This window comes from Mustelus asterias, chromosome 11 (genome assembly GCF_964213995.1).
Source record: "Mustelus asterias chromosome 11, sMusAst1.hap1.1, whole genome shotgun sequence".
Taxonomy (NCBI): domain Eukaryota; kingdom Metazoa; phylum Chordata; class Chondrichthyes; order Carcharhiniformes; family Triakidae; genus Mustelus; species Mustelus asterias.
In genome coordinates this window covers 74,769,258-74,796,429 of record NC_135811.1, presented here as the reverse complement: position 1 = coordinate 74,796,429, position 27,172 = coordinate 74,769,258, and the positions used below count along the sequence as shown (strand labels likewise).

General features: G+C 43.0%; 2 protein-coding genes across 2 annotated transcripts in view; one reads left to right on the top strand and one right to left on the bottom strand.

Moving 5' to 3' along the window:
* Positions 1-27,172, bottom strand: part of LOC144500596 (ADP-ribosylation factor 2-like) — a 384,154-nt gene that overhangs the window by 258,981 nt on the left and 98,001 nt on the right. The window lies entirely within an intron of this gene.
* nsfa (N-ethylmaleimide-sensitive factor a) overlaps positions 1-27,172 on the top strand; it is a 221,599-nt gene that overhangs the window by 189,627 nt on the left and 4,800 nt on the right. The window contains exon 20 of the mRNA XM_078223761.1: positions 24,714-24,769. Coding sequence (XP_078079887.1) covers positions 24,714-24,769 — 56 coding nt within the window. The remainder of the gene's footprint in view (positions 1-24,713; positions 24,770-27,172) is intronic.

The following is a 27,172-nucleotide window of genomic DNA, read 5'->3' as shown; positions in this document are numbered from 1 at the left end:
TAAGCCCGCAGGCACTGGTACTGGCAAAATGGCAGGAGGCAAACCAAAATTGAAGAGTGGGACCACAGGCGCGGTGTGGGGGTCCCCCACCACGCTCTCCTAGACGGATCCCAGAACAGAGCATGCTGAGCGAAAGGACATGGGAAGCTATTATGGAGGCCAGGCAAAGATTGGACAGTAAGTTGGACCAATGGGCCACTGAGTTGCCAGCCAGGATAGATGAGCTGAGAGGGGAGCTTGGATCATCTGTTAAATCTCCAAGGTGTCACCGTCGCCCATGAGAACCGCTTGAAGGAGCTTGAGGATTCGAAGGCATTTAGTGGAAACACTATCTCCAAGCTGAAGAGTCATTTGACATCAGAGGTTAAGTCCCTAAGGGACAAATGTGATGAGATGGAAGGACGCCAGAGACGAAATAACATCCGTCTGATAGGCCTTCCGGAGGGAATCGGGGGCCCAAATATCACAGACTTCGTCGCCCGGCTATTGAAGAATGTGCTGGATCTTGAGGATGAGCTGCTTCTGGATCACTCGCACACACCATGTAACGGGCAAAGCCCAGACCGGGAGAAGCTCCTCGGCCCATTATTGCACGAGTACATTACACCTCGGCACAAGACAGAATCCTGCGGCAAGCAGCACAGGTTACCACCCTGAGGTACCAGGAAAATAAGCTGTTATTTCCAGATTTTACCCGGCGGTGACGCGGAGAAGGGGCGGCCTTCACTGATGTCAAACGACTTCTGCGTGACTGTCCTGGTGTCAGGTTTGGGCTTCGCTTTCCAGCCTGCTTGAGGATTACCCTCAACAATGGAACCGAGCACAAGTTCATGGATCCGGTGGTGGCGATGAAATTTGTGGAGCAGACTTTTGAATCGGGTGACTGCATGGCGGATGTAAACAGATATTTGTTTTTTATGAACCTGCGTGCTATACTCGGATTGAATTGTCGGTCAGGAAAGGGTAATTGGTTTTGTGAATGTTAGGTTAAGTGTTGAATGTTTGGTATTTCTACAGACCTTTTCAGGTTATAGCACCTGTGACCGCGATGGGAATGGAGGTGGAGATCATGTCCCATGTGGAGTGCTGTGAAGATGCTGTGATAAGGTGGTGTTGGAGGCACAGGCACCCTGTTTGGGAGGGCGTGGTGGGGGGGACAATGCTGTATTTAGTCTATGTGGGTGTTTTTGTGTCTTTGCTATATCTTTTTTTCTCTGTGGTGTGGTTTGGCCTCTCTCAAGCCCACACTCTTTTTCTCGTGGTTGGTTCCCCACAGTGGGGGGGGTGGGGCCCTGGAGTGTGGCGTCTGCCGATATCAACGGTTGGGGAGAGATTCCCCAGTGAGGAGGGATACCAGGCTACAGTTAGGAATGTGGGATGCTGGCGAGGAGACCCTTGCGCTCCGACCTCGGAACGATCAAATTCACTAGCTGGAATGTCGGGATTAAATCATCTGGTTAAGCGCGGTAAGATATTTCAACATCTTCGACGACTGGGACCCAAATTGCATTCCTCCCAAGAGACCCACCTCAGGCCAGTGGACTATTTTAGGCTCCATAGAGGATGGGGGGTGGTGTCAATGCTTTCCGGGCAGCAATCCTCATCTACAAATCCTTACCCATGGTAGTAGCCAATGTCATTTCTGACTCAAATGGCCAATACATTGTTGTCAAGGGTAAATTATGTGGAATGCCCCTGGTATTAGCCAATGTGTATGCCCCAAACTGGGACTGTAAAAACTTTTTCCCGGTCGTTTTTCACGCTACTTCCAGATTTGAATTCACATCGGTTGATACTGGGCGGAGATTTCAACTGTTGGTTGAATCCTGCCCTGGACTGCTCCTCCTCCAGGACCGCTATATCTTCCCAAGTCGGCAGAAATTATAAATCATTTCTCACGGAATACGTGGTGTTCGAACCCATGGAGGTTTCTTAACCCCACTAGTAGGGAATATTCTTTTTTTTACTTGTCCACCGAACGTATTCGTGTATAGAACATAGAAACATAGAAAAGCTACAGCACAAACAGGCCCTTTGGCCCACAAGTTGCGCCGAACATGTCCCTACCTACTAGGCTTACCTATAACCCTCTATCTTACTAACTTCCATGAACTTATCCAAAAGTCTCTTAAAAGACCCTATCAAATCCGCCTCCACCACCACTACCAGCAGCCGATTCCACGCACCCACCACCTTCTGAGTGAAAAACTTACCCCTAACATCTCCTCTGTACCTACTCCCCAGCACCCTAAACCTGTGACCTCTTGTGGCAACCATTTCAGCCCTAGATAAAAGCCTCTGAGAATTCACTCCATCGATACCCCTCAACATCTTCTACACCTCTATCAGGTCACCTCTCATCCTTTGCCTCTCCAAGGAGAAAAGACCTAGCTCTCTCAACCTATCCTCATAAGGCATGCCACCTAATCCAGGCAACATCCTTGTAAATCTCCTCTGCACCTTTTCTATGGCTTCCACATCCTTTCTGTAATGAGGCAACCAGAACTGGGCACAGTACTCCAGGTGGGGTCTGACCAGGGTCCTATTACTTTTTGGGAGATAATAAGTTGCTCCCGGCTGTGCGCTCTTGCTCCCACGAAACCATTGTAATCTTGGACCATGCTCCCTTGACAATGGACTTGGTAGTGAGTAGGAGAGTGGGCCCCCGTACGCCTTGGCGATTTTAATACTTGCCTGCTCTCTGATGATGAATGTTAGATTTCTGTTAATCCAGACTGATGATTTTTTTCGGGTTTAATGATGCTCCGGGAGTCTCAGCAGCTACCTTATGGGAGACGTTGAAGGCTTATTTAAGGGGCCAAATCATATCTTATTCAGCGCACGAGGCGGAGCAGAGAGGTAGGAGGTTATCAGAATTGCTGGGGCGTATTGCCCAAGTTGATGCTGCTTACGTTGTGGACCTGTCCCCAGAGGTATATAAGGAACCTTTACTACTACAGGCGGAGTTTGAGACCTTGTCCTCATGTCAAGCGGAAGAGATACTGTTCAAATCTAAGTATACACCCTAAGAGGCATGGGGACAAGGTAAGCAAGTTACTAGCTCATCAGCTGCGCCAATTCTCTGCCAAAAGTCTAATACCACAAATGCAGACTCCGAATGGGGACTCTACTGATCCACAGTGAGTAAATGCACTGTTTAGGAACTTTTACTCAACCCTCTATAGCTTGAAGACTACCGCCAATGAGGTAGACTTTCAGGAGTTCTTTGGGGCACTGAATCTCCCCTTGGTGGACAGGGGAGAGGCCACGGCATTGGGGAAACCAATCGACGTTGAAGAAATTGTTAGGGCGGCCAGAATTAGGCCGAGTGGGAAATGTCCGGGACCAGATGGGTACCCCATCGAATTCTACAAAATATTTATGGCTAAGTTGGCTCCCCTGCTACTGCGCATGATCAATTAATCATATGAGAACCGCTCTCTCCCACAGACTTTGAGGCAAGCGACAATTTCGCTTATCCTTAAAAAGAATAAGGACCCGCAAATCTGCAGCTCCTATAGACCGATCTCACTGCTGAATGTGGATCTCAAACTGATCTCTAAGATTTTGGCCATTCGCTTGGAAGACATTCTATCCTCTATCGTCTCTCCTGACCAGACTGGTTCATTAAAAATAGACATATGTACTCGAATATTCGGCAGCTGTTTACCATTTTGTACGCGGCTGCCACCTCCAAGCTACCAGTGATGTTAATCTCGCTGGACGCTGAAAAAGCATTTGATCGGGTGGAATGGGATTATTTATTTTATGCTCTCGTGAGGTTTGGGTTCGGCCCAAAACTCATCTCCTGGATCAAAATACTGTATTCTGCCCCTTTAGCCTCGGTCCGGACAAACAATGTGCATTCAGCTTTTTTCCCTTTGTCCTGGAGCACTAGGCAATGATGGCCCCTCTCCCCCCCCTGTTATTTCCCATTGCTATTGAACCTCTTGCTGCGGCCTTTCGTAACAGCAAATGAGTGGTGGGGATTGGTCGGGAGGGAATCGAGCGGGGAATATCGCTGTATGCGGATGACCTACTATTGTATGTTGGCGACCCGTCCAACTCTGTTCCCAAAGTCTTATCTATACTAGAGAGGTTTGGCCGTATTTTGGGGAACAAGATTAACTTGAGTAAGAATGAGCTCCTTCCTTTGAATGCAGCGGCTCGTAGCCTCCCGCTCCACACGCTGCCTTTCAAGATTGTCACTAGGCAGTTTACTTGGGAGCGCAAGTGACTAGCAAATTTAGTGGGCTCTTTGGAGATAACTTTGCTCCCCTCATGGGGCAGATGGGACAGGACCTCAAACATTGGTCCATCCTCCTGTTATCGTTAGCAGTCCGTATCATTGGAGTGAAGATGAACATACTACCTAAGTTTTTATATCTCTTTCAGTGCATCCTGGTGTGCATCCCCAAATCCTTTGATCAGCTCATTTCAAGCTTTGTCTGGAATAGGAAAAACCCAAGAATGCGGAGGACAGTCTTGCAAAGCCCTAAATGGGAGTGGGGGTATGGGATTGCCCAATTTTCTATTTTATTATTGGGCAGCCAAAATGAGAGCGGTAGTGTGTTGGGTGCCGAGACAGAGGCAACAGGAGGTTCCTTGCTGGCTGCAGTTAGAATCCTCCTCCTGTGCTCCGTCTTCCTTGGCTACCTTGATATGTTGTCAAGTCAACTCTTAGAATTTGGATGCAATTTAGACGTCACTTTGAATTTCAGGCCTGGTCGCTGGCCTCCTCAGTATTGGCTATTCATTTTTTTCCTCCGTCTGTTTTGAATGGTGCCTTCAACATATGGGCCAAGCACGGGATCAGAACATTCCGGGACTTGTATGTGGACGGCGTGTTTGTGTCATTGCACTGGTGGATAAGTTTGCTTTACCTGCAACGCACTTTTTCAGATATTTGCAAATTCGAGACTTTGTGCGCAGGGCTGGCCCCCAATTTCCAACACTCCCACCTCCTGCCTCCATTGACATCTTCTTAGTGCCTTCTATTACTCTGCATGGTATCATTTCTCCTCTCTCTTCTCAAATTCTGTCCTGACAAAACTCTCAATCAGTGGATAAATCTTGATGGGAACGAGATCTGAGGGAGGAGTTATTGGAGGAGAATTGGGACATAGTGCTGCATCGAGTACACTCCTCCTCAATATGTACCAAGCTGGGTGTGATACAATGTAAACTCCTTTACAGACCATTTCTAACTGGGGTTAGACTCTCTAGAATGTACCCAGGCACAAGCCCCATTTGTGAAGCTCCCGCCACCCTCTTACATATGTTCTGGGCTTGCCCATCATTGGATAACTACTGGACATCGATATTTGAGTCGATTGAGGCAACGCTAGATCGGGACATAAGTGCATCCCCCCCAGGCTGCCCTGTTTGGGGTTGTGTCTTTAAATCCGCCGCTGCCAAAATTCCAAGCCGATTTTGGAGCTTTCACTACACTCCTGGCAAGACGACTAATCCTGTTTAGATGGAAATCGGGTGCACCCTTGACGTGCACTCAGTGGGTGAAGGAGGTTGTAGATACCATTAAGCTGGAGAAGATGAGGTGCATGCTACATGGGTCCACTCTAGGTTCTATAAGACATGTCAACCATTTATAGCGCATGTTGGGGCGCTGCATTGGAGCTGGGTGAGTAGATACCCGATGGCCACAGGACCCCGAGTGCTCCCACAGAACCCCCCTCTCCTCCGATTGGTGGATGCGTCCTGGCCCTTTACCTGAGTACACCTGCCTAGCCTGTTGAGGTGCGGGGACCAACACGAGAACTTTTCTCTTTTCCCTCTCACTCTCTCTCTCTTCTCTCTCCTTCGCTGTCTCTCTTTCTTTTCTCTGCTTGCTAGTTTATAGCCTGGGCTGTTTGGTTCTCCAGCGGCGTTCCTCTGCCTTTTTGTTTTTATATATTATCACCGTCATTACCAGTGCAATTAGATGGGACTTGGGCGGGGTGAGTGCCAGGAGTACCAGGGGCTTGTCCCCTGGCCACGGGGAGCCCTGAGCCCAGTCGCGTTGGAATGTACATGTGAGCAATGTGTGGAACTGTATCTGTGTTTGTTTACTACGTAAAATATAAGAAAATTTTCAATAAACGTATCAAAAAAAAGTGAGGGAAGTGGCAGCCAAGATTTTGACTGAACAACTAAAGTCTTCAAAATATGACCATGGTCCATATTCTACAGACTATGGACTCAACCAAAAAAAGGATAAAGATAGCCAAATCTTTAAGTTTTGACCTCCACTTCTGAAGGTGGTAAGGTGGCTTGGTGAGTTCATGCAGTGCATCTTACAAAAGGTACACATTGCTACCACTGGATGTCGGTGGGGGAGGGAGTGAATGTTTTTGGACGGGGTACCAATCAAGTTGGCTGCTTTGTCCCTGATGGTGTCAAGCTTCTTGAGTGTTGTTGGAGTTGCATTCATCCAGGCATGGAGAGAGTATTCCATCACACTCCTGACTTGTGCCTTGGAAATTAGGGACAAGCTTTGGGGAGTGAGGAGGTGAGTTACTCGCCGCAGTATTCCTAGCCTCTGACCCACTCTTTCACCCATGGTGTTTACCTGGCTAGTCCAGTTCAGTTTCTGCTCAATAGAGAATGTTGAAAGTAGGGGATTCAGCGATGGTAATGCCATTGAATGTTTAAGGGGTGATGGTTCAATTCTTTCTTGTTGGAGATGGTTATTGTCTGACACTTGTGTGGCATGAATGTTGCTTGCCACTTATAAGCCCAAGCCTGGTTATTGCCCAGGTCTTGCTACATTTGGACATGGACTGCTTCAGTATCTGAGGAATCACAAATGGTTCTGAACATTGTGCATCAGCAAATATCCCTTCTGACCTTATAATGGTAAGAAGGTCATTGATGAAGCAGCTGAAGAAGATGGTGGGTCCAAGACACTACCCTGAGGAACTCCTGCAGTGATATCCTAAAACTCAGGTGATTGACCTCCAACAACTATAAGCATCTTCCTGTGTACCAGGTATGACTCTAACTAGAGGAGAGTTTTCCCCTTGATTCCCATTGACTTCAGTTTTGCTAGGGCTCCTTGATGCCACATTCTGTCAAATGTTGCCTTGATGTCAAGGACAGCACTCTTGCCTCACCTCTGGACCACTCTTTTGTCCATGTTTGAACCAAAACTGTAATGAGACCAGGAGCTGAATGTCCCTGGCTGCTTGTTAAATTGTTTTATTCTTGTAGAAAGATGACCTATTTCACAACAAGGTGTGCTTGAGAATAGCTTCATTAATGTTTTTCCATGAAGGCTTCAGCTTCTTTGCGAAGCTTTGTATTTATATTGTGACCTGGAGCCACCACTGTTGGCTTCATGAATGTGTTGAAGCCAAAACTTTGCACCAGTAATGTTTTCTCACAGCTCTCTTGTCCTGCGACCGACTTCATTTGGTTCTAAAGATACTGGAGAAAATAAAAATATTTTTCAGGTAACATCTGCTTTTTAATCAGCCACTGCTGAGTTAAGCTGATTTTATTTTTGCATCTTAGCAAGTCAAATCACGGATGCTGACCTAAAGTCAAATAATTAATAATTATCTAATTTTCTCAGTTGAAAGCCCTCTCTTCATTTTGGTTTCTTGTACCATTTGCCTTTCTGATTACTTGCCCATATAGAGCTTGGCCACTTGATCAGCTGCCAGCAGGCCACCGGCAAGCACCTGCGTCGATCCCTACCTCTTGTGGGGACCTGATGATCGATTGGAAAATCCAAGTCAGCATCCTTTAAATCATTATTAATTGACCATTAACAAGTCATATCGTGTGCAGGTGGGTAGCCCTCCCACATTGTGCCCCACCACCCCGCACTCACCTACCCCTACCTCACATCTGTAGATATGGTCCAGGATTGGCAGAACTGCCATTCAAGGCTGGTATCGCTGTTTTTAGTGCGCGTCCACCTCCAATCCTGTTCCTTTCTGGGGTTAAAAGTCAAGCTGTTTATACATCATCCCTGCGCTCCCTGACCTGCTCTGGCTCCCAGTCCAGCAATATCTCAATTTTAAATTCTTAGCCTTGCTTTTAAGTTCCAGTTGTTGCTTCTTCTCTTGAACATGTAAAACATTTAATTGAGATTGCTGCAGTATTTTGAGCACCTGAGACGTGAAGTACTGCAAAAGACTTTTGTTCGTTCTGAATTTCGTCAAGGACCATCCTTATTGCCCAAACCTGTCTTCCAACTAGGGAAGCTTAACGAGCTAACTTTTATAAGAAGGCTGTGGAATTTTTACATGTCTGATTCACCCATGTGTGTGAAACTAGACTTTAATTTTTATGTTTACTACAGAGTCTAACTATATATATATATATATATATGGATCTTTTATTTTTTGTGCATGAAAATTCACTTTGTCCTATGATTCTGGAGGATGTGTGCACAGCACAGATGCACAATCTCCTCTACATAAGTTTACCATCTGCCCCCCCACCCCCTTCAAATCCCTTTCAGTACATTCTAAAAATTACCTAAACAAGGTTGCTTATACGTCACAAAGTGGAACTGCACATGGATGGAGAAATCAAGAGCCAAGCCATGCAGAACACACACAGTTGAGATATCAGTACACACAATGGGAGATTCTCATACATACACATTCCAATCCCAAAACTCAGCTCGGCTTGTATTTCCTCCAATAGGGAAGATTGAGAGAGGTGACCTGATGAAAGATGTTTAAAATATGAAATGGATTTGACAGGGTAGATACAGAAACTATTTCCGTTGGTGGAAAAATCCAAGGTGTGAAATCATAAGCACTTTTCAAACAAAAGTGGTAGAAATTTGGAATCCTCTGTCCTCAAAAAGGCAGTGGACCACTCGAGCAATCGACTGATAATAGTTAAATTGGTAAAAAATGAAGACAGGTAAATGGAGTCGAAGTACAGATCAGTCATGTTCTATCCGATTGGGGGAGCAGACTTGAACTGATTTTGATTTGATTTATTATTGTCACATGTATTAACATACAGTGGAAAGTATTGTTTCTTGCGCGCTGTACAGACAAAACATACCGTTCATAGAGAAAGAAACGAGGGAGTGCAGAATGTAGTGTTACAGTCATAGCTAGGGTGGAGAGAAAGATCAACTTAATACAAGGCAAGTCCATTCAAAAGTCTGACAGCAGCAGGGAAGAAGCTGTTCTCGAGTCGGTTGGTACGTGACCTCAGACTTTTGTATCTTTTTCCTGAAGGAAGAAGGTGGAAGGGAGAATGTCCGGGGTGCGTGGCGTCCTTGATTATGTTGGCTGCTTTGCTGAGGCAGCAGGAAGTGTAGACAGAGTCAATGGATGGGAGGCTGGTTTGAATGACCAACTGCTGCTTGGTACAGAAAAGATGTCCCTGACTGAATTTAAACCAATTTCGTCAGGCAGCAACTTTTTCCCATTCTTCAGACCCTGGGTGGTTTAAAGGACTGCCCCCTGAACCATAGTTAAAATTGGCTTCATGTCTTCAAAAGGGGCAGCAAAGAATGGATGCAAGGACCTCACAGATTGGATTTAGCCTTACGGCCAAGTGTTGGACAGTCCTGAATTGGAGGTTAATTGTTTGTTTTTATGCTCTCTTCAGATTAGCAGGTGATAAATTCTTAGCTCCAGGTCAGAAAAATCCAGTATAATTAATTTGCCTTTCCTCTACTTTACAAAAGAAAACTTTTGGCACTAAGTGTGAATGACTCAAAGCCTTTGCATTATAATATATTAAAAAATCTTGCATCTTATGCTGTCCATGTGACAAAATTGTAACATAAAATTGATGAAAGGTCATTGTCCTAAAATGTTAACTGTTTCGCTCTCCATGGATGCTGCCAGCCCTGTTGCCTATTTCCAGCATTTTCAGTTTTTATTGAAGGCTTTGTAAAGCTTTGGTAAAATTCTAATTGCTTTCACCATCATAAATTCCTACTTCAACATTTATAATGAAAATGCCCATGTTGAATTGTAAATATAATTCACACCCTTTAACAATGAGCATTTAGTTCAGATTGTGGAAACTGGTTGTTCCTTCCTAAATTTCAGACTGTCCACACCTATTTTACATAAAGCCCTTGTGGATAGCAAAGAAAACTTTCATGCCAGCATTATGGATTGGATTTGAAGCCGGGTGCTCGGTGACAGATATCAGCCAGGATGCTCAAACCTCTTCAGTGGCTGGGAGCCGCTGCTGCGAATGAAGATTTGGCTTAGCGCCAAATTCTCCCTTCTCGTTGTAGCAGTGGCAGGGCTTACAGCATTGGAGAATTCTGGCCACAAAATCTAACTCATTGCACTTTGCATGTCCATCAAGTGTAATTAAATAAACTGAGTTTTGAGCCATTCTGTTTACTTGTTTTAGCTCTTTTTAGTGCGTCTCCACCTCAGATCCTATTTCTTTCTGGGGCTAAAAGTCAAGCTACAAGTCTTGTTTATACATCACTCATGTGCTTGCTGACCTGCTCTGGTTCCTAGTCCCACAACATCTCAATTTTAAATTCATAGCCTTGTTTTCAAACTCCAGTTGTTGGGAGCACACCACTCCCTCTCTATCCCTGCTTGAATTTTAACTCTAGTAACTTAGCTCATTCTCATGTGGTAAGACTCAATACCCCATACCTTGCCTCGCCTTGAAATCCAGGTAAGCTTTCCCTCACATGCCCTTGATAGCAAAGTAGATCTGTTAATTGCTTTCAGCTGCTGAAATGATTCTTAATACAAAAGAAATCTCCTCTTCAAGGAACAAATAGAGTATTAGATTTTGTTTTAAGTTTAAAAACTTTACATGGGGTTGACTTAAAAGATGAATAAACAAATAAGTCTTGGTGATGGTTTCAACTTTAAGTTAGAAAAGTCAATATCCAACTCTGAGACAAAATAAAACTAGTTCTCTACCTGAAACTAATACTTTGCAGAAAAATTTCAAATAGTGTTTCTTTATGTTTATTTTATCACGGCAGGAGATAATAACCATAACTCCTCTTAGAAACTTGAAACTGAATTTTTATCTTGAGAGTTTCAAATTGACTAGTTTCCAAGAACATGTGAGCAGGAGGTTGTTTTTCCCATTCAATGAGATCATGGTTGTTATCTTTTAATACTTATGGGTAACTAAAATCTATCAATCTCAGACTTAAAATTAACAATTGATTTGGCATTGATTGCATCTGCGGAAGTGTTCCAAACTTTTCCCATCCTTTGTGTTTGGAAGTGTGCCTTAATGTCACTCTGAAAGATATAGCTCTAATGTTTCGGGTTACGTCCCTTAGTTTTGGGCTCTTCAACCAATAGGAGGTGTCTCTCTATCTACCCTATTTGTTCTCTTGAATGTTTTAAAATCTTTGATCAAAACACACATGAACCTGGGAATTAGGAGCAGAGGCAGGCTATTCAGCCCTTTGAGCCTGCTCCACCATTCAATCAGACCATGGCTGATCTCTTCCTAGTCTCATATCCACATCCCTACCTGTTCCTCCTATCCCATATCCCTTTAACCTGTTCCTCCTCATCTCGGTTTTTAAGTCTACTGCCTCTCAACCTATAGCTGTGACCTCTTGTTCTAGCTTGCCCCACAAGGGGAAACATTTGGTTTACATTTATTTTCTCAATCCCTTTTAGTATTTTATATACCTCAATCAGTTCCCCTCTCATCCCTCTAAACTCCAGCGAGCATAAGCCCAAACTGTTTAAATTTTCCTCATACATTGACCCTTTAATCCTGGAATCAATCTGGTGACCTTTCTTTGAACTGCCTCCAATGTCATCACATTCCTCCTCAAATAAGGAGACCAAAAATACTTTTATACTCCAGTCCTTTTGCAATAAATGCTAACATCCCAGTTGCCTTTTTTATTACATGCTGTACCTGAATACCGACTTTCTGCAATTCGTGAACAAAGACACCCAGATCCCTCTGCCCGGATGCATTTTGAATCTATTTTCGACTTGGATGATAATTTGCCTTTCTATTTTTTCGGCCAAAATGGATAACTTTACACTTATCCACATTAAACTCCATCTGCCAGATATTGGCCCATTCTCCTAGCCCATCTATATCTGTCTGTAAAAACACCCATTAACTTTCTGAACTTCAAGGAATGCAACCCTAGTTTGTGTAATCTCTCCTTGTAATTTCACCCCTTCGAGTCCAGGTATATTTCTGCTCTCCTTCCAAGGCCAGTATATCCTTCCCAATGTATGGTGCCCTGAAGTGCTCATTTCAGGTGTGATTTAGCCAGGACTTTGTTTTGCTGCAGCGTGACTTCTATCCTTTAGTTTACTAGTCTTTTAGATATAAAGCCCAACATTCCATTAAATTTTATGATGATTTTCTGTTCATGATATTTTAATGATTTGTCTGTACCCAAAGTAATTTTGGACCTGCGCCATTTCCAGCTTCTCACTATTTAGAAGGCGTCTATTTTATCTTTGAGTTCAAAGACAATAACCTCACAATTTCCATAAATTGAAATCCATTTGTCAGCTCTGCCCACTCATAATTTATGATGCCTGTTTGTAATTTTATGCTTTCTTCCACACTGCTTACAATGTCACCAATCTTTGTACCATCAATCTTTCTGTGCCATATCTTAGTCATTAATAAATGCAGTGAATAGTTGAGGCCCCAAAACAGATGCCTGCCGAACACATCCTGCTGTTTGTCTCTGTCCCCTGCAGCTCAACCAATTTCCTAAATGGGTCAATAATTTGCCTTCAATTCCATGAGCTTGAACTTTAGCTCACCGGCACTTTTGCGAAACTTTCTGAAATACCTTAACATCCATCGGCATTCCTCTACCCAATACTTTAGTCATCTTTAAGAATTCACTCAGGTTGTCAGGCATGACCTATCCTTTACAAATCCATGCTGGTTGTCTCTGATCAGCTGAAAATGTTCAAGGTGTTCAGTCACTCTATACTTCTAAAGTTTTGAAATTTCCTGACGACAGATGTTAGGTTAACTGGTCTGTAACCTGACTTCCACACTCTTACCCTTCTCTCTCTCTCTCTCCCCCCCCCCCCCCCCCTCACCATTCTTAGCAGAGTGATATTCACAATCTTCCTATATGATAGAATGGTCCCCAACTCTGAGAACTTTGGAACTATAGTTAAGGGATCTGCAATATTCTCACCTGCCTTTAAAACATTTGAATGGAAACCATCTTGCCCTGGAGATTTGCGACTCTTTAGTGCATTATTTACTTCAGCACTATTTCTTCGCTTACGTTAATTTCAGTGAGTCTCTTGTCTCTCATTCAATCTTAGTTTATGGGGATATCCAGAATGCAGAACTCTTCCTCTGTTGTAAATACTGACTTAAAGTAATCATTCAAGATTTTTATTGTCAGAATTGCCATTCAGGAGTGCCACATTGTAAATTGTTTTGTTGATTTTAATATCTCGTGCAATTTTATTTTCATATTCTCATAGCTCAACTGCTGCTGTTACTTGTATCCTTGCCATTTAAAAGGATAGGTTCGGATATTAACTGGATCAGCTTTATTACTAAATCTAATATGGCATGTTCCTTGGTTCCAGAACATTTTGTTGCAGAAAATTAACACGTGCGCGCCCTGGGTAGTCTGTTCATCCTAAACATGATAGAAGTTAAAATTCCCTGCCAAATACCACTCTGCCTGCTTGTCTAATTTCTGTATTTGTACAATCTACCACTTCACAGCTGCAACTAACTGGCATATACACAACTCCCACTATAGTCTTAAATCATATTTACAGTGGCACAGCAGTTAGCACTGCTGCCTCACAGCACCAGGGACCCAGATTCGATTCCGGCTTCGGGTCATTGTGCGAAGTTTGCACTTTCTCCCTGTGTCTGCGTGGGTTTCTCAGAGTGCTCCAGTTTCCTCCCACAGTCCAAAGATGTGCGGGTTAGGTTAATTAGCCATGCTAAATTGACCCTAATGTCAAGGGGATTAGCAGGGTAAATATGTGGGGTTTCAGGAAAAGGGCCTGGGTGGGATTGTCATCGATACAGACTCGATGGGTCGAATGGCCTCCTTCTGTACTGTAGGGATTCCTGATTCTTCTACATTTCATAATATCTCCACTGCTGCTTGCTTCTCATTATATCTTTCCTTATCATTGATATTATTTCACCCTTAATTATTAAGGCATCTGAGATATCTCTGCGATATTCCTATCTTTCCTGTAGACCTTGTATAGCTCAGATATTTAGTTTCCAGCCCTAACCATCTTGCAGCCATGTCTCAGTAATAGCTATGTCATACCAAAAGTTGAATTTGGATATGACGTGTTCCTTATATTCTGTGATTGTATAAAGAATGCTTATTTGTGCCACGCACCCTAACCTGTACTTCAGTTCTAACGTTTTCATCAGGTTTCTTACTTCTCTCTGTCGTTGTAATTACTTCACATCTTTTAGCTTTTTCTGTAGTGCTTAAAGCACGATTTGTGGCTGTTACTCTATACTATTCCTATTGCTTGTTTTTTGAATTCTTAACAATGCTACCTTTGCCTCTCAATCCTCCCCCACTTAGTACTTTAAAATCTTTATGACTGTTTTATCCTTTCTGCTAGACCCCTGATCCCAACCCAGTTTAGAAAAAATAAGGGTCAACAGTACAAATCCCTTCCTGTCCTAGTCCTGGTATCACATGTCCCATGAGGTAGAGCTCCTGTTTTCCATACCACTCCTTCAGCCACCTGTTGTTCAGTTCCCTGACCTGCTTATCCGCTGCCATTTTGAATGTGGCATGAGTAATAATTCAGAGATTATAACCCTTGTAGTCCCGTTCTTTTAATTTGGGTCCTTGTTCCTGGTATACTCCAAAGATGTCCTCTTGCCTATGTTTTTCTTTAAAGTGCTACTTTCTTTTTAAAGAATCTTGGTGGTCTAAACATGAACTACCTCTAATTCAGCAGTAATAGTTTCACCTGGATAGGCCTAAGGATGGTTAAATGTGGATAAATATCGCTTGGGTGCTCTGCGGTAGGAAATAAGTGGCCGCCTGTCTCAGAGTTTGAGATACTTTGCTGCCTCCGTGGCAGAGCTGTACTGATAAGGAATATTCTGAGTTCAGAGTTGCTGAGCTAGAAATAGGAATCTGGGATAAGGAGAGGATATCAGCTGCTAGTCTCCTCCGGTTCACTATCCAAGGTTTCCTGCTGGAAAATTTGTATTGTACACAGAAAATACTGTCAATGCGTAGGCAACCAATTCCCGTCTGTAAAGAGGAAAGACCAGGTGTTGTCTTGGCTTCCCATTTCACGTGGAGGATGCACACACACCCCAGTGTTAACAAGATGTTCGATCTGCTCGATGTTTCCACTATTGTCGATCTGCTTCCATTGTTCCCTGTTTTCCGTTCTGCTTTTTATCTATAATGGACGCAGGATGATGTGCGGACTAGACTTGGCTTTTCCCTCCCTCCCACCAAAATTATATCTAAGTAGTTATCTGATGCTCGCCATTGTTAACTAGCGTTAAGATAGCCCTCATGAGTGGATGATTCAGTGGCAGCTTAAAAACTTCCCTTAGCAATATCGAGGGAGCAAGGAAAAAAGGGAAGAAATTAGGGAGAGGGGAGAAATTAGCACTAAAGTCTAAATGTTGAAAACTTATTGATACATTTACCATAAATACACGCTGAGTAGCTTTGGCATATGCCACAGAAGCTGCCTTCAGGGTAGCTGCGTTTTAAGCTTTTTGATTTGGGCTTTGATTTCTGAAGCAATCAAATGAGATTTGCTTTCCAACCATAAATTGCCTCTGCTAATCTGGAGAGTTTCCTAAACCAAACCAATTTTGCCTCCAAGTTCAAGCTAAAATTGCAGCAATGCTGCCTTAAGGCACCCTTGTTTGATGTTAAATGTAGAACTGTGCCAACATAAAGATGAGCATGTTTATCCAAGCTAGATTAATTAATTTTTTTATGATCTTGAGCTGCTCCAGCGATGCGAAGAGCTGTTTTGTGGCAGGAAGGAACAGTTACTCAAACAGACCCTTGTCCTCCAGCAGGTGTAGACAATCCCACCTGGCGCACTCGAGAAGAAAGGAGAAGAGGAAACAGTTCCATTTATTTCAGGCTCTAGTTTGCTGTGAATTCCAATTTAGTAATAAGGTTGTCTGCATCCAAGTGGATGGCAGGGCCCAGTTGGCTGCCTAATTCATTCCAGTTGAAACCTGAAAGAGCAGTGCCTATACTTTATGCATACCTTGTAGTCTACTTCTTCCACTTCATGCGGCCCTGATCACGTATAGAATCTCAAGTTCAATGTCATCTGTTATATTTCTGTTTGCCTTTTGTTGCTATTCTTTCCTTTCCTCCTCAAGCGTAGGTCCGCAGGCACAGAATGGTACGTCACTTCCAAGTGACAATTTTTTACCACACGTTTTGGGTGGAGTTTTTGAGTTTGGGCAGCTAGTTCTACACAACTCTGGGTAGCATCACTGCCAAGCCCAATTCTGCCCTTAGCAGATCTCCACAATTGCAATTTTTAAGCACTGTCACTAGCACGTGTTCTAGAGTGGGAACAGGTCTTTGCTATAATTCCCTCCTTAAGCCAGGATGCTGATTCCTTGCAAAAGCAAAATACTGCAGCTGCTGGAAATCTGGAAGCACAGCAAGAATGCTGGGAAAAACTCGGCAGGTCTGGCAGCATTTGACGAGAGAGAAACCGTTAATATTTTGGGTTCTAATGAAAGCTCTGTTTCTTTTGCTGCAGATGCTGCCTGGCCTGCAAAGTCTTTTCAGCATTTTGTGTTTTTGTTGCTGACTTCTGTTGTCAGGACATAACATGCCATACCCCAGCTCAGATCACCTAGTGTAACCCAAACTAGCAATCAGATCCAAGACCCATTAATCTGCATTGCTCAGGTTTGCAGTATTTTTGACAAAGTACTGCTAGGGGAGTGTTTTTTTTTTGGAGGCTAACATTAAGCTGAATGCCATGGCACTCACACCCACACACATACCCCTGCACTTTGCCTTTATAATTGAATGTAGGGGTTATTCCAAGCCAAGTTGTTCCATGAACAGACTTGGCACTGTTTGCCCCTCTCTCACAATACACATTTTTTAAAAAAGATGCACGTTGAACCGCAATATTAAACAATGCCAGTGGCATAAATCATTAATTTCAATTTTAATTACAATGACGTTACAAATTTTACAAACCACATTTGATTTTGACCTTGTAAGCAAGGGATTGTACATGGTTTATAGCAGAATACTTTGTGGCGAACCCTTTATGTAATGATTGCAAGAGTCTACAAGATCTATCTGTTGTACGCTACAAGAAATCTACCGTAATTTCATGTGAATAAGTATTAGAGTATATGTTTTTGGTTCGATAATTGCAGATTATTCAGAAGTTATGATTGTGAGATGTTTCCAGGTACCAAGCACCTTTCCAGATCTAAGTCCACTGAAGCACAAGTTCTTGTTTGAACAGAGATCATTGAAGTTTGTTTAAAAGCATTTAGGGAAAATATGCTGTATTGAGGTGCATCTGGGTATGTTAATTGTGTTAAAGTGCTTCTAAGTATGTGTTTATTTTTCTTTTTAAATCAAGAAAAGGTTTTGCTTGTTGGGTGTGTTCGTGAAATATTTTGAATTACAAAAAGTGCTTTGTTCGTGTGTTTAGTTAGGGTCTGCTTTATGAACAGAGCCTTGGCTTGTGGTTTTGATGGAAATATAGACATTTGTGAGATGTAATTGCTGGTTTAAGGATCACTAGTTTTTTTAATGTTGCTGTCCTAATCCAGTGACCCTAATTATATATCTTTTATATATTTCGCATCTATGTGTTGCCCTCTGGCAACATCATCCCAAAGCAAAGTATTAGTTTGGGGCAGCACGGTAGCACAGTGATTAGCACTGCTGCCTCACAGCGCCAGGGACCCGGGTTCAATTCCGGCCTCGGGTGACCGTCTGTGTGGAGTTTGCACATTCTCCCTGTGTCTGCATGGGTTTCCTTCAGGTGCTCTGGTTTCCTGTCACAGTCCAAAGATGTGTGGGTTAGGTAGATTGACCATGGTAAATTCCCCTCCGTGTCAAGAGGATTAATGGGGTAAATACGTGGGGTTATGGAGATGGAGCCTGCGTGGGATTGTTGGCGGTGCAGGCTTGATGGGCTGAACGGCCTCCCTCTGTTTTGTCGGGATTCTGTTCTATAACATGTACGTTGGTGACATCCAACTCTACCTTGCTAGCCCCTCTTTGACTCCACAACTGTTGCTGAATTTACGGACTGCTTATCCAACATCCAGTACTAGCTGAGCAGAAATATCCTCCAATTAAATACTGGGAGGGGACCGAAACCATTGGTTTTTTTTGTCCCCACTTCCAAACCCCATTCTCTCAATACTGACTCCATCCCTCTTCGGGAAAACAGACTGCGGCTAAACCCATCCTTTCATAAATCTGATGTCATATTTGACCCTGAGATTAGCCTTTAACCACATGTTTGTGTCATCATTAATGCTGTATATTTCTGCCTTCCTAACTTTGTCCTGTCTGAACTTAGCAGCTGCTGAAACTCTTATTCATACCGTGTTACCTCCTAGCCCTGACTATTTCAATGCACTCCTTTCTGGTCTTCCACATTCTGTCTGTTGTAAACTTCAAGGTCTCCAAACCTATCTGCCCTTAAACTTGCACTAAGTTCCATTCACCTTTGTCCGTGTGCTCACTGACTTACATCGCCTCTGAGCCAAGGAACATCTTGATTTCAAGATTCTCATCCTTGTTTTCAAATCCATTTTGGCTTTACCCCTCTTATCTCTGTAATCTTCTCCAGCTCCACAACCCTCCCAAGGTATCTGTGCTCTGACAAAGGGTCATCCAGACTCTCAACGTTGGCTCTATTCTCTCTTCACAGACCTGCTGACATTTTCCAACATTTTCTGTTTTTATTTCAGATTCTAGCTTCTGCAATAATTTGCTATTACCTTCAGGATATGTTTATCTAATTCTGGCCTGTTGTGAATTTCTGGTTTTAATTTCACCACCACTGTTGGTTGTACCTTGAGTTACATAGGCCCTAAGTTCTGGAATTCCTTCCCTGTTGCACTTCACCTCTCTACCTTGCTTTCCTCCTAATACACTCCTTAGAGCCTAGCTTTTTCACCAAGCTTTTGATCCTTATTTTGTTGGGTGTTGCATTTTATTTTATATTGCTCCTGTAAAGCATCTTAGGACATTTTATTGTGTTAAAGATGTCACATGAATATCCAAGTTATTTTAGGCAAGGTCATTAGTTTTCCATTCGACAGAAAAATGAAGACCATAAATTATGAGGACCAAAAGGCTTGAATTTTTTTGTAAATCACCTAAAAGTAATCTTGATTTATTCACTCGCCATAAGTCAAGTAAATCATTGGGTTATTTGTATAGTAGATGTTATAACTTTTGGTTTTAAATGCATATGAATATTGCCAACTTTCACACTGATATCTTGGTCTTCCTTACTTCTGCTTCAGATGCACTACCCAACTTAATCCAGCAATTGTGATGTCCCTTGCCTGTTTAGAAAAAGTTTGTATTGAGAAAAGCCATTTTTTCTTTTTATGTAATGTTCCTTTAAAATAAAGATGGACTGGAAAGTATTCTGAAAGAAGAGCTAATTGGTTTCCTGATTATGACATCAATTAGATTCCAAGAAAAGCTATGCAACCTGAGGTTACCATGGAGAATCACAGCTAAGAAGCAACGGGTAAATAGAAAGCTAACTTCAGAAGGATTTTGTCTACCTGTGTTTTCTGTTTGGCAATCCAGAACACACTGAGAACTCACGCTAAGAAGAAACAAGCAAGGTTTTTTCCAAATGGGACAGTGTTTTGTTTGGCAGTCTTTGAACAGATTCTGGTGTTGAAACAGGTCTCTGAAAATTGAGCAGAGTCAAGGCAAATGTGTTTTATACGCTTGGAAAGAGCAGCGAGCTGAATACAGGACTGCAGATTTTTGTATTGAGCAAGACCTGTTGCTGCTGTTTCCACATTACCAGAGTCCACCAGACTGTCTAGAGGGATAGGAGAAGTGAGTTTCTGGGGACGCTATGACATCAGGGCCGTCGGTGGTATCTGTGTCCAGGGATGTCAGATGGAATACAGCTATTGGTTAATGGAACTCCAGGGTTGAAAAGATTGAGTGGAAGCGATTGATCCTACATTGTGAAGGCCACATTGGAAAGACTGAGGTTACACGTGGTCCCATATTTGTGCAGGAAATAATGTGAGCACTTGTAACTAGGTGAGGCATATCTTTGTGTCAACGTTTTGAAGTGAAATTTTAAAAGTGAAAACTTGTCTATTGGTGTTCTTTTCGTTGGGTTTGTGGGAATTCCTTTTTAAAAAAGCTGTTGGTCTCCACAGGGATCATAATGCATGATAATTATCAGGGTAAGGTGCGTGTGCGTGCACGTATGTGTGTGTCGATCCTCTAAGTTTACAATTACACCAACAATATTCACTAACTAAAGATTAGAAACTGTGCTTTTTATTCGTATGAATATTTCCTATTACCTTTTACCATATTCCCAAGTGTGTTGTTGCCATGATTCATTAAGCCAATGGACCCTTTCTGGTTATCAACCAACCCTTTCAAAACCCCAGAACACTCACCTAATCCCATGAGATGGTGGGATCCTCAAAGTCGGGAATCAGACCCAACTGTAGACCCTGTGGATGAAATACCTGGCTTTTACTGTGCCATGTAACACATCACTACAAACCTCATCAGAACTGGGAGCTGGATCTCATAGAAACTTAGAAAATTCTAACAGGGTTAGACAGGGTAAATTTAGAAAGAATGTTTCCAATGGTGGGGGAGTCCAGAACTAGGGGTCATAGCTTGGGGATAAGGGGTAAGCCTTTTAGAACTGAGGTGAGGAGAAATTTCTTCACCCAGAGGGTGGTGAATGTTTGGAATTCACTACCACAGAATGTAGTTGAGGTCAAAACATTGCCTGATTTCAAGAAGAAATTAGATGTAGCTCTTGGGGCTGAAGGGATCAAGGCAGATGGGGGAAAGAGGGGATCGGGATATTGCATTCGATGATTAGCCATGATCAAAATGAATGGCAGAGCAAGTTTGAAGAGCCAAATGATGTATTTTGGTAGATTGAACCAGGGCAGGACTTTACTCAGTTAATGGTAGGGCATTGGGGAGAGTTACAGAACAAAGAGATCTAGGGGTACATGTTCATAGCTCCTTGTAAGTGGAGTCACAGGTGGACAGAGTGGTGAAGAAGGCATTCGGCATGCTTGGTTTCATCGGTCAGAACATTGAATCCAGGAGTTGGAATGTCTTGTTGAAGTTGTACAAGACATTGGTAAGGCCACACTTGGAATACTGAGTGCAATTCTGGTCATCCTATTATAGAAAGGATATTATTAAACTAGAAAGAGTGCAGAAAAGATTTACTACGATGCTACGGGACTTGATGGATTGAGATACAAGGAGAGGCTGAATAGACTGGGACTTTTTTCTCTGGAGCGTAGGAGGCTGAGGGGTGACCTTATAGAGGTCTATAAAATAATGAGGGGCATAGACAAGGTAGATAGTCAATATCTTTTCTCAAAGGTAGGGGAGTCTAATACTAGAGGGCATAGGTTTAAGGTGAGAGGGGAAAGATCCAAAAGTGTCCAGAGGGGCAATTTTTTCACACAGGGTGGTGAGTGTCTGGAACAAGCTGCCAGAGGTAGTAGTAGAGACGGGTACAATTTTATCTTTTAAAAAGCATTTAGACAGTTACATGGGTACGATGGGTATATAGGGATATGGGCCAAATGCGGGCAATTGGGATTAGCTTAGGGGTTTTTTAAAAAAGGGCGGCATGGACAAGTTGGGCCGAAGGGCCTGTTTCCATGCTGTAAACCTCTGACTCTGACTGTACTCCTGCGTCTAGTTTCTATGTTTCTCTGTAAGCTGAAGACTAGCCTGGTGTGGGACTGAGGAGAGGCAATCCAAGCCATGGAGTATCTGGTGAACCATTGCTTGCTGAGGTCTTTCCTGCTGGGGACTCAATGTCCCCAGAGGGCGCAGAGTGTAATGTCCAACTTAATGTTGCTTTTCAAGCTACCATACTGTTAACTGAATTGGAAAGGTATGCACTCACCTTTGCCAGATATCTTCAGGAGTAAAATTTCTGTTTCTTCACGCCTGACTCTCCAAACTGTGTCAACCCAGCCCCTGATTATCCTCACTGAGTGAGGAGTAACAGATGAATAGCACAGAATGTGACAATATGCACTTCTGTGATATGCCAGCAATTGTTTTACAAAGGTTGTACTCCATTTACTTGTGTCCTTTTTGACTGTTATGTGCTATGATAACCCACACCATTACAATAGTATCGATTGTTGAACAATGCTCTCCAGGGAGAGTTTCTAGTTTCTTGGTCACTACAGGGGATAATGTCGAGCGATGTGTTGAGAAGAATGATTTAAACTTTAATATTCTACAATAATTGGGTGTCATTGCTTTTTAGTCTTTTCTGCCCGAGTTAGAAGGCCAAGTACTTATTGTTCAACAGTCTGGAACATGAAAAATACTTGATTAGGAAACGCGCTGTCAAACACGACATTAAAATCATCTGCATTCAAGTCCTGATCAGTATGTTGTTGATGGCTTTATGCCCATTGTAGGAATGTTAGGCTGCAAATGTTTTGTGTTCTCTTCCTAATTGGCTTGTATCCATACATGAAAATCTTCAATGAACACCAGGTTGTATTTTTGACACTTTTTTTTTGCTGTTATGGCCAGCATCACTGGTCATTTTAATAACTAGCAGGTTGAAGAGTGATAACGGACATTAGAACCTACATTTTTATTTTTTCCCTTAAATTCTGGCTTTCCTTTCTTGCTTGAAGATGATGATTGTTTAGTGGGGACACTCTTCCTTCAACATCAATTGCCCACTAATGTGAAAGCATAGACTGCAAGGATTAACAGGCAGTTTGCTGACTCGACATTGTACCTGAGCAAATTCCTCTTCTCCCCCGATATCCACAGGTGCACCTTACAGTAAGTGTCACTGGGGCAGCACAGTGGTTAGCACTGCTGCCTCACAGGGCCAGGGACCCGGGTTCAATTCTGACCTCGGGTGACTGCGTAGAGTTTGCACATTCTCCCTGTGTCTGCGTGGGTTTCCTCCGGGTGCTCTGGTTTCCTCCCACAGTCCAAAGATGTGCAGGTTAGGTTGATTGGCTGTAATAAATTGCCCCTTTGTGTCAGGGGGACCTGGGTGGGATTGTTGTCGGTGTAGACTTGAAGGGCCAAATGGTCTCCTTCTGCACTGTAGATAGATTCTGTGATAGCACTCAGGCGTGAGAATTTGGCTTTGCCCCTCTTTTGCTCCAGCTGCCCTTGTTGAGATCAGCTGATTCACCAGAGTGGGATTGATCATGAGAATTTCCTGGTCTGTGCAATCATAAATAGAAACAGGAAGCCATTTGACTCATGTTGGCCAATCTATCCTCCATCCTGCCTATCACATCATTTCACCATTCTCATCTCCAGTACCAAACTGGAAGCCCATTTCAAGGGATGACCATTCTATGGTGATGAAGTTGTCTTTATCAGTCCTAAGTTGCCCTTTACTTATTTTGAAATAGTGTTTGGATTTACCTTTTATGTAACAATTTCTATTTTATATATTTCTATAAAGGTCTTCTCCTGTTTATGTTTTCAAGTGGGTCCTAATTTCTCCAGCTTTCTGTCATAACCCAGGTCTGTGATGTCAGGAATTGACCTTGTGCTTAGGTTGATTGGCCATGCTAAAATTGCCCCTTAGTATCCTGAGATGCATAGGTTAGAGGGATTAGTGAGTAAATATGGAGGGATATGGGGGTAGGGTCTGGGTGGGATTGTGGTCGGTGCAGACTCAATGGGCCGAATGGCCTCTTCCTGCACTGTAGGGTTTCTAAGTTTCTCAAGTTTCTAAGTTATTTACTGGTTAAAATCATTGAGCCACTGAGGAAGCCTATAAATTTGTTTAACCAGGGAAGCACTCATTTAACCTTAGTGAAGTTTAGCCACGTGAGAAAGATGGCAATTTGATTACTTAAGCATGAATGTGAGCAGTGGTGCTATAGTTCTGTTTGAAGTGGTGGGGGGAGCACGTGTTATTGGCAGAAATCTTATGGCCACATTGTTTCTGATTTCTGCAATATTCACCATTAATCTATAGGTCCGGTTACCCAATGAAAAGTTCAAGGAGTGTTGTGATCTGAAGTATTGTCTTGAAAGTAAGCTTTATGCTAAAGGAGGCAGCGCTACATATTCTACTGTTGACTTTGTCTTGCATAATAACGTCCTGGCCTTCGAGTCATAATGTTGCAAGCCCCACTTCAGAAACCTGCGCAAATAATTGAGGCTGATGCATATTGCAGTATTCAGGGAGTGCTGTCTTTTAGTTTTGATATTGCACTGGACAGCAGGATAATACTCGGTGCCCTAGTAAGCATTTATCCCTCTACCATTCTCGCAAACAGACCATCTGGTTGGTGATCTAATCGTTGTTTGCGGAACCTTATCATGTGCAGATTCACTGCTGTGTTTACCTACAATACAATAACTACACTTCGAACGTACCTAGTTGGTTGTGAAGTTCTTTATGATGTGAAAGATGCGATATAAAAAGTGTTTTTTTCCCCCTTTCAATAGATTGACTAACTGATTAATAATCTGCTTTGTTTATTCACTAACCATAGCACCACATCTGTATTAATTTATATTTCAGATGGGGCCTGAGCATCGTGTGAACAAGTTCCTGGCGCTCCTGAAAGAAGAAGGAAGGTTGGTTTCATTATTCCCCACTCCTCTTCCAACTCCCACATGAGTCACTATCTTCAGAACAAGGAATTAGAAGGAAAAATATTACTTGGGTGATGCTTTATCACTGTCTTGAACAAGTGTCTAATGTTTCCAATAAATGTGCGCAATAGCCAATCAATGATAATATGCAGATATGACCTCATCTGTTTTTAAAAGAATGTATTTTTCCTGTTTAAATATTACCAAGGGAGTGGCACATTGATTAGCACTACTGCCTCTCAGCGCCAGGGACCCGGGTTCAATTCTGGCCTCTGGTGACTGTGTGGAGTTTGCATGTTCTCCCCGTGTCTACGTGGGTTTCCTCCGTGTGCTCCGGTTTCCTCCCACAGTCCAATGATGTGCAGGTTAAGTGGATTGTCCGTGCTAAAATTGCCCCTTCGTGTCAGGGGGATTAGCAGGGTAAATATGTAGGGTTATGGAGATGGGGCCTGGGTGGGATTGTTGTTGGTGCAGACTCAATGGGCCGAATGGTCTCCTTCTGTACGGTAGGGATTCTATGATTCTAAGAATGCATGTGGAGGACCTGTAATTTTTCCAATCAGGGTTAAAAACATAATATGAGAGAAAATGATGCATTCAAATTCTGTTGTAAAATTAAGTTCAGGTAATATCCTAAACTGCAAGAGTGAGACTAGAGTGCTTATTAATCCATGCAGACTGTTAGAACTTGCAACGCTGTAGTTATGTCCTACAACCCATTATTTTTCAGACTATCTATTAGAATTCGAAATGTAAGCAATGCTAACAGTGTTTTAAAGCAGTGGAGCTGAAAGTACATTAGTTGGAAGCATAAGACACTAGAAAATAATAGTGGTGTAATGAGGGATTTTAAATGATGGGTTTTGCTGAGAATGAAGTTGCAAGCTAGATGGAACACAATTAGAAATACAAATTATTAATTGATTAACCCTTTTAAATTATTATCCTTGTTTTTACATGCTTCCATAACCTGGCTTCTACTTTGGAATCTTCTCTCAGCTCGTGATGGGTGGCACGGTAGCACAGTGGTTAGCACTGCTGCTTCACAGCTCCAGGGTCCCGGGTTCGATTCCCGGCTCGGGTCACTATCTGTGTGGAGTTTGCACATTCTCCTCGTGTCTGCGTGGGTTTCCTCCGGGTGCTCCGGTTTCCTCCCACAGTCCAAAGATGTGCGGGTTAGGTTGATTGGCCAGGTTAAAAAAAAAATTGCCCCTTAGAGTTCTGGGATGCGTAGGTTAGAGGGATTAGTGGGTAAAATCATAGAAATCATAGAAACCCTACAGCGCAGAAGGAGGCCATTCGGCCCATCGAGTCCGCACCGACCACAATCCCACCCAGGCCCTACCCCCACATATTTACCCGCTAATCCCTCTAACCTATGCATTTTAGGATTCTAAGGGGCAATTTTTAACCTGGCCAATCAACCTAACCCGCACATCTTTGGACTGTGGGAGGAAACCGGAGCACCCGGAGGAAACCCACACAGACACGAGGAGAATGTGCAAACTCCACACAGACAGTGACCCGAGCCGGGAATCGAACCAGGGACCCTGGAGCTGTGAAGCAGCAGTGCTAACCACTGCGCTACCGTGTGGGGGTAGGGCCTGGGTGGGATTGTGGTCGGTGCAGACTCGATGGGCCGAATGGCCTCCTTCTGCACTGTAGGATTTCTATGATTTCATATCTGGTCTGCTAACTTTCTTTTCCTTTGGCCTCTGACCCGTCATTGATGACAGATGCTTTAACCATGATTCTGCACAGCATAGTTCTCTTTGTAAATTCTTCTAACTTGGCAAATCTCACACACCATCAAAAATGTCCTCGAGAATCTGCCTTGTTAGCCTTGCTTTCATTCACCTCCCCATTGGCTTTTCTTACTGTTTTTTCCAATCTCCCGTGTCTTTAGGACGTTCTATTGTTCGAAACGTCCCAAAAGTGGAAATGTTATTAATGTAAACACTTCACCTGAGTGAATTTTGGTATTGAGGAAAGCACAGTAATGTGATGCATGTAATATACATATGTCGTTAATTAAATGCCAAACCAAATTCTCAAAAGCTTATTAGATAAAGTAACTGACTAGCGTAACATGGTACATAATATATAATAAACATTATATACATTGCTTCTCTGAGGGGAGTGAATCTGTGGAATTCTTCTCTGCAGAGGGCTATGGAGGCTGGGTTGTTAAGTATGTGCAAGGCTGAGATAGACAGATTTTTAATAAGAAAGGGGATCGAGGGTTCTGGGGAGAAGGCAGGAAAGTGGAGTTGAAGATTATCATATCAGATCATTGAATGACTCAATGGGCCAAATGGCCTACATCTGCGCCTACATCGTATGGTCTTTTGATGCTATCCCCAGATTAATATAAATATTCATTCA